At 41.4% G+C, this 10,502-nt stretch overlaps 1 protein-coding gene across 2 annotated transcripts; it reads right to left on the bottom strand.

The window, feature by feature from the left end:
* Nucleotides 1–630: 630 nt before the first annotated feature.
* LOC126983966 (glutathione S-transferase Mu 2-like) lies at nucleotides 631–10,059 on the bottom strand. Of its 2 annotated transcripts, none has more exons than XM_050837240.1 (5): nucleotides 9,921–10,059; nucleotides 6,837–6,962; nucleotides 6,045–6,227; nucleotides 3,241–3,339; nucleotides 631–1,277 (listed from the first exon to the last, which is right to left on the bottom strand). In XM_050837240.1, the coding sequence occupies exons 1-5, from the start codon at nucleotides 9,954–9,956 to the stop codon at nucleotides 1,077–1,079; spliced, it is 645 nt and encodes a 214-aa protein (XP_050693197.1). In that variant the 5' UTR covers nucleotides 9,957–10,059; the 3' UTR covers nucleotides 631–1,076. The 2 variants fall into 2 exon arrangements, with proteins under 2 accessions (XP_050693197.1, XP_050693198.1); XM_050837241.1 differs by lacking the exon at nucleotides 9,921–10,059 and adding an exon at nucleotides 7,635–7,676.
* Between the last annotated feature and the right edge of the window lie 443 nt (nucleotides 10,060–10,502).

The following is a 10,502-nucleotide window of genomic DNA, read 5'->3' on the forward strand; positions in this document are numbered from 1 at the left end:
CAAATGATTGCCAGCTCGTGGACGAGTCGGTGACGGTGCAGCTTTTCATCTCGCTCATAATTTAAGCTCTCAAGTAGACGATAACAAATCTTGAACAATGCAAATTAACGCTCCACCATAGACACCTACTTCGAAGGTGGGCTACATGAGCTGCTCTCTCTCTCTTTCTCTGTGTGAGTGTGTGTGTAATTTCACCATGGCGTGATCGTGTTCTGAACTCGTACTCACAAGCCAGTAGTACCTTCCCTGTATGATCTATGGAGCTCTGGGAGTGCCCTGAAAGTATACGGTGAGGGAGGGTGTCCACTTGAAGGGGTCAAGTCTTTTCCCAAAGGACACCAGTGTTAAGGGAGCTTCTCATGATGGGATGCAGCACCGAAGCTAAAGATGTTTTCTAAGGGGGCCATTTTCAGCATTACTTAAAAAATAATAATTTCTTTTCAACTTTTTAAATGTTTGTAAGCCATCTAGAGTCCTTTCGAATGTAGAAATTTCTGGCCGTTTCCTCTGAATTACACCAAAATGGGCATGTATTTTCTAGCTATGGTTGCAGATGTCAAGGATTGCTAGGCTTCATGGCACACAGTTTTCACTCAAGGTATGACGTGTGAGGTAGGAAAGCTACAAAACTAGGTTCTACATACTTTATTTGGTTGTATTTAAGTAGATCTTTGGGTTCATGCTTGTTTAATTAAGGAAATCATGTAACTGCAGTTTGGTGAAAGCAAATGCAAAGTTAAGGGACATAAGCTAAAGCTGCACATGGCCTCAGTGCTCACTTCTTTCACACCGGCCCTTGAGCTTGTGGTGGATAGATGTAACCCATTACCTTGGGCCAGAGGGCAAGTCCAGGTTACCAAAGCTTGCCTTCCCCAGGCTTTCTCAGGTAACCATATATTGAGCAGTCCAAAACGGAGGGTGAGCAGCTGGGTGGGCTGACATTGGATTTGTTGTTGAATGAATTTACTGCACAATAGCAGGAAAGGTGGAAGCCTCTTCAATTTTACACATGTAAAAAAAAAAAAAATAAAAAAAAAAAAATAACATTTTATTGACACAAGTTTTTGAGTCTCTTGTTACTTGTTTCCAATCTTGGCGAAGGGAGCATTGATGGGAGACTTGATGAACCTTGGAGATGCCTGGTACTTCTTGATGGCTGGAAGCTCCTCAAATCGCTTGATATAGGCTTGAAGATTCTTATAGTTGTCCAAGCAACTCTCGTCCAGATCCAGGTTGACGAAAAGGACTTCATGGAATATAAAGTCTGGGATGGTAATCTGCCAGGAAAAAGTAGAGCAGTCTGAGCAGGGTAGACCAACCAGCAAAGGATGATGTACTAGTAAGGCATGGACTAATGTTCTATCATCTCCTCTTGAGGCCCTGACTTGCCTTCTCGAAGGCAGCAGTATAAACATATCTTCACCTAGCTATTATTTTCCATATGCCATTAATCTAAGTTCTTCCCTTGTTTAAAATAAGATGATAAAAAGGTGGCTTAATACAGATAAGATAAAGATAAAACTTGTGTGACCCTTGTGTAAGAGTGTGCTGGGTCCTAATGTTATCCTCCCCCTTTTCTTTTAAATAGAGTGGGTGAAGTTCAGCAGTATGATATTATAAAGTGATATTATAAAGTCCTGAGTATTACAAGTATACAAAAAACAGCTGTTTTATTTGTTATTTACAGATATTTGCTTCAGCTTCCTTTGTAGTTCTGTGGTGATGTGCAACACTTCTGAAGCCATGAGGGTGCCAAAGTATTATGAATAGTATATTCTACATCCTTTTGTGTTGCCTCATGTGTAAGGCATCTCCTCTATCCTCCAGTCTTCAGGTAGCCATAGTCTATCCAAAGAGAGGACAGGCATTAGCCTGAATCAACAGGAATGGGACCAGATGGCTGTGATCAAGAGGACAGTGGAAGTAGCTACCCCAAGGTGGTGCCTAGGACACCACTACCACAAGGATTACTGGTTCTGTAACATCCAGGAGCAGAACTACCTCATCAACATCCACTGGAAGTTGTACCAAAGCATCCCACCCCACCAACTTCGAGCTACTGCATGATGTTGTGAGATGCACACACATACGGTCACCAGACATGTTTGTAGCACAGGGCACCAGTGACCAGATACCCAATGCAAGTGAAAGACTGCAGTAGCAGTAGTAGCAGCAACAGCAGTCAACATAAGTGGTGAGCTTGCCAACATCTAGAAGCCTCAGAAAACAGCACCAGGAGTGAGTGGCGTCACGTCCTCCATGCCGGCCCACACCAGGTTAGCCCATCCTGCCCGTAATCAACTACTGGTAGGATGTCTACCACCAGTGTGGAAGAGAGCTAACAACCAACCTTTTCCTGAGGCCATGGAAGCCACCAAGCTGAGATCCATTTCACTGCAAGGCCAAAACTGCAGAGTGGATGGAACTTGAACTGCCATGTCAGGGCCCCAGCCCCATGCAACAACATGCCTTCAGCTTCACCAGTGGGGTGGGCACAGCCATCTACAGAGCCAATCCCCCATCTCAACCAAGCTACACAGACAGCCGAGGACGTGGACGCAGGTGGGCCAAGGAGGGCGACCAGAGTGAAGAGGCAAACTGGAGCAGTGGACGGGGGCAGAGCTCTGCTCCTGTGAGATGGCCCTCTCCTTAGTGAGGAGGCTGCTGTGTGAGGGCAAGACAGTGCTGCCCAAAAATTGCCTCTTTCTACCCACTGAGGAGCTTCCTGTCCTTTTGTGACCACATGGAGGAGTCTGCTTCTGTGCCCTACAAGGCAGGAGACTATGACGAAGTCGAATTGGTGGTCAACAACACACTAATCCTGGGCCAGAGGAAGGACAGGACCTGACCCATCAGGAGCTGGTGTGGCTCATCGTCTGATTTGGCTGTCTTTGTACCATGTACATTGTACAATTATTACTTCTACTTTTGTAGCTCACCTCAGGTGGTTCCTCTCTGAGCCACAGCTGCTAGTGGTTATTTCTATATCTGTTTTTTATATTATGATTTCTGTTCATTGTATGTTTTTGTAAACTAATCAATAAAATCTACTGATACTAGTCAACTGGAAAACTATTTCAAATCCTAGAATGATGCCTTCAAATTTGGCATCCAGGCCTACTCCATTACACCTTAGTTACGTCACTGCCTCCTAACATCATTTTTAACACCAGTTTGTAGTTTTGATCCTCCATTAATTAAATATGGAAAAAATAAAAGAAATAATAAAGTATAACCCACCTGGTCACCGAGGACCCAGGTCTTGTCGCCCAGGTAGTCAGACAGCATCTTCAGGGTCTTTGGCAAGTCTTCATTCAAATACTTGGGTTTCTTCTCTTCCTGAAAAATATAAAAATACTGCCATGAATGATATCTTACTAGTAGAGTTTACCCACACACTTTTTAATTATGCAATTTCAATATGTCATTCATCACATCCACACTACAGCAGTGATCTATTGTAGCAGCATGCCTGTATATTAATGCAGCAGTAAGCCTGTATGTTAGTGCAGCAGTAAGCCTGCATGTTACCCCCTGCTGCAGCCACTCCCACAACATCAAGGCCCACACCAAGGAAGCTGCTTCAGCATATTTGCTTAGGCTATGGTTTGATATGCTCATGTGATATGTGTTTGGCCAAGTGGGAAAAATAATGTATATAGTCAATGCACTTTTTTATCAATGTTGTAATTGATTGATGAACACTGAAAAATTATTGATGCAGTTTGCCCACTTCATCGTCACCATAAACAGGTTCAGAGGTCAAAGCTAACTGTTGCAACAAGATGAGCAATGCTTAGACAGACTGGCTGGAAAGGACAATAGCCTGTTTTAACTATACAAACTTCAGTCAAATGATACAGGAGGAATAAGGATGTTATTATATAACAAATATAAAACTTCAGTATGCTAAAACACTTAAGAGATGTGATGAACAAAGGAAACTAACTTGGTGAGGCATGTTGATTTATGATACCAAGTGGCTTCGCAGGATCATGGGGTATCATTGGTATGACACACTCAGGGGTGCGTTGCTTCTCTCAATTGCCCCCCAACCCTGTCAATCTCAAATCCCTCCTTGCAAGGTTGATTGACTTGTCACAGCCACGAGTTACTTGGGCGTCCCCTTAGTCTCCTCCACTCAGGGCTGTCTTATACAGAAACAACCCTATCAGCAGGAGTGCCATGTGCCCATATAGCCAAAGTTGGCACTCACAGAGCAAGGCCTCGATTTAGTTTTGTCAGGTAGTCGCTGGTTCGCCACAAAGTCATTCCAGTGATATCCCATGATCCTGCAAAGCCACTTGGTATCAAAGGCATCAACACGCCTCACCAAATCACTATCCCATGTCCTTGTCTCATAGCCATGCAGTACAACAGGGAGCACAAGTGATTTTTCGTATTCAAACAATGCCATATAGTTGAGTGAGTCCCTGATTATTCGTATTCAAACAATGCCATATAGTTGAGTGAGTCCCTGATTATTCGTATCCAAACAATGCCATATAGTTGAGTGAGTCCCTAATTTTTCGTATTCAAACAGTGCCATATAGTTGAGTGAGCCCCTAATTTTTTGTATTCAAACAGTGCCATATAGTTGAGTGAGTCCCTAATTTTTCGTATTCAAACAGTGCCATATAGTTGAGTGAGCCCCTGATTTTTTGTATTCAAACAGTGCCATATAGTTGAGTGAGTCCCTAATTTTTCGTATTCAAACAATGCCATATAGTTGAGTGAGTCCCTGATTTTTCGTATTCAAACAATGCCATATAGTTGAGTGAGTCCCTAATTTTTCGTATTCAAACAATGCCATATAGTTGAGTGAGTCCCTAATTTTTCGTATTCAAACAGTGCCATATAGTTGAGTGAGCCCCTGATTTTTTGTATTCAAACAGTGCCATATAGTTGAGTGAGTCCCTGATTTTTTGTATTCAAACAGTGCCATATAGTTGAGTGAGTCCCTGATTTTTTGTATTCAAACAGTGCCATATAGTTGAGTGAGCCCCTGATTTTTTGTATTCAAACAGTGCCATATAGTTGAGTGAGTCCCTGATTTTTTGTATTCAAACAGTGCCATATAGTTGAGTGAGTCCCTGATTTTTTGTATTCAAACAATGCCATATAGTTGAGTGAGTCCCTGATTTTTTGTATTCAAACAATGCCATATAGTTGAGTGAGTCCCTGATTTTTTGTATTCAAACAATGCCATATAGTTGAGTGAGTCCCTGATTTTTTGTATTCAAACAATGCCATATAGTTGAGTGAGTCCCTGATTTTTTGTATTCAAACAATGCCATATAGTTGAGTGAGTCCCTGTGGGCCAGGCCAATCCAAGTGATTTTCCAGTAAACTCCACCATTGTTATGCACTACCACACTAACAAGGTATGTGAAACTTTTGGTGACCTCAACATCCTCTCCACAAGCATGAACAGACTGAACCATGTCGTCCAGCAAGTCTCCATATGACTGGACTTTGGTTTTGGGGTTGGGTGAGAGAATATATATATATATATATATATATATATATATATATATATATATATATATATATATATATATATATATATATATATATATATTCACACGACCTTTGTATTTCAAGAAAAACACAGGCATTAATGAAGACCCAGTGAGGGTTTTACCGGTGCTGGGGATCGAACCAGCGACCAACGAGATGGGAAAGCCACACCTTATCCAGTTGGCCAAAGTGGTACTCCACTTGTTAAGTGGCTTTAGGCAGCCTACTGCATCAGGCTGGTTAGTCACTACACATGCAAAGATAAATATCTATAAAAACCTGTATTTGTCACACTATCTTCTTATTCAAAGCAGGTTAGGTAAGTAACAGGGCATGAAAGAATAGCTAACCAATTCAGGGAAGAAATGGCTGAGGGTCAAAAGTGCTACTGAGGGCACTGGTCAGCAACTGACAATGATACAATGAGGAAAAAACAAATGGGATATGCTGTCTCTCTCCCCCAAATTTTTGTTCCCTTTATTCATGCAAGCTATCCCTATACTCCTGAAGTGTACAGTACTCACATAAACAGGATCATAAACAAGGTATGCATAGCGCATTCGCATGTCTATAGCTTGGTTGACCAGCATATCCACGTACATCTTCTCCTCGTCTGTCTTCCCAATCATGTTGTTCTTCCGGCCAATGTAGTACATTATGGCAACAGACTGTGTGAGCTTGACGTTACCATCAATGTAGTATGGCAACTGAAATTGAACATCACAAAGTGACCACAAGAAAATATAATTATTTCCATGCCTTTACCCCTTCACTAATAACAGAACAGTGACACGTGTATACTGTTTTTAAATGATTATTTTTTTATGAAGTCAATACTTTTATACTGTAAAACTCCTGCTAAACAGAAGATGTACTTGGTTGTCACTTTATGGTTGAAGATGACCTTGGAATATCACTGGGCTAAAGATATTAAACAAGATCTATAAAATACAATGAACATGAGAAGAAAGTGAATGCCACAGATAATTAGAATATGATTGACCTGAAACAATAACCAGTGACCAGGTTGTTCAGAAATGTATGGTAAGTGGAAAAAAGTCATCAGTTTAATTACATTTGCTCCTGACATATCTCAGAACCCAAGAGATCCAAGGTATCTTGCTGTAGTGTATAAGAAGAGTATTTCGTGTGTGATATAACCTAGATCACTATACATATATAAAATGACACCTAGCTACTTTAACTTTGGAAATGAAAATCTCTCCGAAATTCACTTTTGAATGTGTCAATATTTTCTGCACTGCAATAAACTTCTGCAAAGCTGCAGTGATTCATGATAATATACTTTCACTCACATTGGGAAAATCAAGTCCCAGGTTGAATTTGTCATCTGGCCATGATGGTTCGGAGTCAAAAATGTACAGCTTCTCTTCATACTTGGTGCCGGTGTACTCAAGGAGCGTCCGGATGTACTGGCCCAGCTGGGGGGAGGAAAAACTGGATTAGCCATACTCACTGATATTACTTAAATGCAAATCTGATGTACATTTTCCTATATTTCAATATATTGCCTTAAGTTATCAATATTTGTTATTATTACTTTTGGCTAACATTATACTGCAACAATATCTTTATTATTCAACACCACCAGATTCTTTTAAGGAGCAGTACTTTTAAAAGTACTATTTTACATGTGCACCCGGAGCACAGCAAAAGACACCCATGTGCTTTAGGAAGTTCTTTGTGGTGATACAATACACTGCTGTATTCCTTTTCTGTCGGAAATTACTTGTTCGAAAGATTTTTTTTTATATAATTGAAATGAGCAGTTGTCGCCATTAGGAAGTACCATATGACTAATAAGGTAATGGGATAATGCTTAGTTTGGTTAGAATTTTTTTTTTTGGGGGGGTCGAGGGGGGAGCAGCCTCCCTGTTAAGTTAGGTTGGTTTTGATTAACCAATAAAGGATTATCTAGTGCCCCGCCGGTGGAAATATTGGTTTCAAAGGGGGGTAAAAAAAATAATGATGTGACAAAAACGGTCAGCAGAATATTTCAAAACACACTGAAAACTTGAAAAATGTTACCCTTTTCTTTGCTTTTATCCCCTGGCCTGCCTTGTGCTAGTAAAACCAATAACATCGAGCCTTACCACATGAGTAACTTGGTCTAGTAACATGGCCCCCAATAAAGACTTAGTCGTGCCACATAGGGAAGGGAAATGTACAGTTGGGGGCTTACGCTAGGGCGAGTGTTGCATCAGCGCTCATCTCCGTCTCTTCGGCCCCTGAGCCCATGGCGGGTACAAGCTCATCACCCAGGGACACGGGGTGAGGCAATACCCTGGGTCATCACGGTTTACCCAGGCACTCATTTCTCGAGGCCCCCGAGGAAGCCCTCTGAGTCTGTTGTCTGACGTGTGTCTCTTCAACGGGTAACGGAACTATCTTCTTTACTTTTAGTTTTGGTGAGCTAGTATTGATATTATACTTGTAACCTTACATATTCAAGATAAACGGATTTCCCGGCCCAGATATCCCCCACAAGTGTCATTTCCCCAGACTTTATAATATACTCGTCACCAGTGTGTTTATTCACTGTTAAGGCGGGAGTGTTGAGGCGGGTGGAGGTGAAGTGAAGTGAATCATTTGTCTCAGGATGCAGAAGTGGTGGCCAGTGTGTGTCGTCATTTGTAGCCTATAACCTGCGTGACACCAAAGCGGGAGCGCTAGTCCCGCAGCTCTCGGTCACAAGAGTACGTAGGACCCAAAAAGAATGGTTCCTACCCAGGAAAAGGGACTTCGCCACTCTTGGTCGGCCCATAATTACGGTTACTAATTATAGTACGTAAAGGTGGGTGCATACGCGCATATCAGTAATGTCGCAAATAGGTCTTATTAATATAAAGCCTTCTAATTTTCTCGGTGGTGGACAGCTTCAAGGCTGTTTAATTATCATAATCAGCGATCTTGTAAATTAACAAAACAGCTATTTGCGACATTAATATGCGTAGGCTAGCGCACACAGTATCCATGAAATCGGACACGCCGTGTGGCTGCAGGTTGCCGTTGCGCGATAATGTACACTTCAGACTCGGATGAACCAACTATAGCAATATTTAAGAAACGGGGAAATGCAAAAAATAGGAAATTTAAATATATTTTTTCCCACAAACAATCGTCACATGCTCTATATGTTCTTCCTTTAAAGTTCCATATAGCGAATGTAATATTATAAGATGCTAAAGATATATGTATTATGATTTAAATTAGAAATATGAAATAAGTATAACACTTGCTGCCGGCAGCGTACGATATGTTTAGCAGCAGTGTAAACAACCTCCCGCGCTGTGATTGGAGGGACAGAGGAAGGCACCGTGTTGAGGCAGCGGCGTGCCAGCCGGAGGATTGAAGTGGCAAAATTTTCAACACTACCTTCCACTATTACTATATAATTGTGCGAGCATGACACCATGTCAGACTTGTTTGACTTCTCTTTTCTTGCATGACGGAAATATTTATCCAAGAGGCCGTACGGATGCATTCCTATTAACCACGGGATGGAGCGTTGTAGGCAGTTATATCGATGAATGCTCTTATTTTGCCAACAGTGTTCATTTACAACATGAATAATGTACAGCACTCAGAATTTTTGGTGTAAACATGGTAGTGACCATTACAACTGTATTTTGGTAGGTTGGTACAGAAAAATGTCAATTCAGCCTCGCGCCGCAGTTCAGTGAGGGGGGCGTCTGTAAATCATTTATCTTAAGACCAGAAGTCAAAATAGCTACAGGTACTTAAACTAACAATTAATTAACAGCAAGTTAAATCATTCTTAACCTGCTGGAGAGCAAAATAAAGCCTCTGGGAGAAAAAATACGAAACCTTCCAGCTGTGTTTTGCCTGTTTGGGCCGCTCAGGAGATTATAAAGAAAATATCAGACATAAAAACTGAACTGATGCCAAGTTTATTAAAAGAACATCAGTAGGCTATTCAGGAAATAAATTAAGACTCACTCACGTACTCAATCACTACGACGTTTGCGAATAAGTGCATCGAGGATTATTATCGAGGCTAACATTGCTATTGGTGACGGCCCTCGCAAAGCGCTGCACTATACAGCAGTGGAGCGGGGCCTGAAACCTCATCAACGGTAAACGGTATAAACAAGGGCTTGCGGATTCGTAGCTAGTCACGCTGATCACTGCTTCACTGTGACGCTAACTAATTGATATTTTGACTACGATGACCCTCCCCTCAAAGAAAAAAGCAAGATGGCGCGCGGCACCACACTATTAAGAAATTACATAGTCGAATTAACAGAATGGATATACTACCAGCTGGCGTTAATTAACAACGATAGGGATAACCTTATTATAATAAAATATAATAATAATAATGATAATGATTTTAACTACAAAAATAGTAACCTCACCCCACGAAGTTTCCAGTAGCCAAGCAGAGGAGCCATGGTGGAGGACAGTGTTAGATGCCCGGGCAAGTTAAGCAGACTGGGACCACAGTTATACCCTTGGTCATACCAGTGTTGCCACTCAGTTGCCAGATTGCACCAGTTAAAAGTACCAAATGAGAACAAAACGTATCAGATTGAGTAAATATAACATTATTTACTGGTCTTCATACCTTTAAAAATGTAAATATATCTCCTCTAGGGTTGCTGAATGTGCTGAACATTTACGAAGTACATAAATATGTTATTACTTAGGACACTATTCATTTTTTCAACAATCTATAAAACAACAAAAAACAAAAAAACAGATTAAGTGAAGTCGTACTTTGTACACCCAAAAGTACCACATCTGGTACGTTCGTACCATAAACGGCAACACTGCATGGCATCCACTTCAACTGAGGATGATTGCCGGCTCGCTGACTCGATTCACGGTGACGGTGCAGTTTCTCATGGTCTCATCTGCTCAGCTGCAACTCCTATCCTCAACTGCAACTCATAACCTCAATAACCTCATTATCTCAAATGCAACTCATAACCTCAATA

The sequence above is a fragment of the Eriocheir sinensis genome, chromosome 55 (assembly GCF_024679095.1).
Source record: "Eriocheir sinensis breed Jianghai 21 chromosome 55, ASM2467909v1, whole genome shotgun sequence".
Lineage (NCBI taxonomy): Eukaryota > Metazoa > Arthropoda > Malacostraca > Decapoda > Varunidae > Eriocheir > Eriocheir sinensis.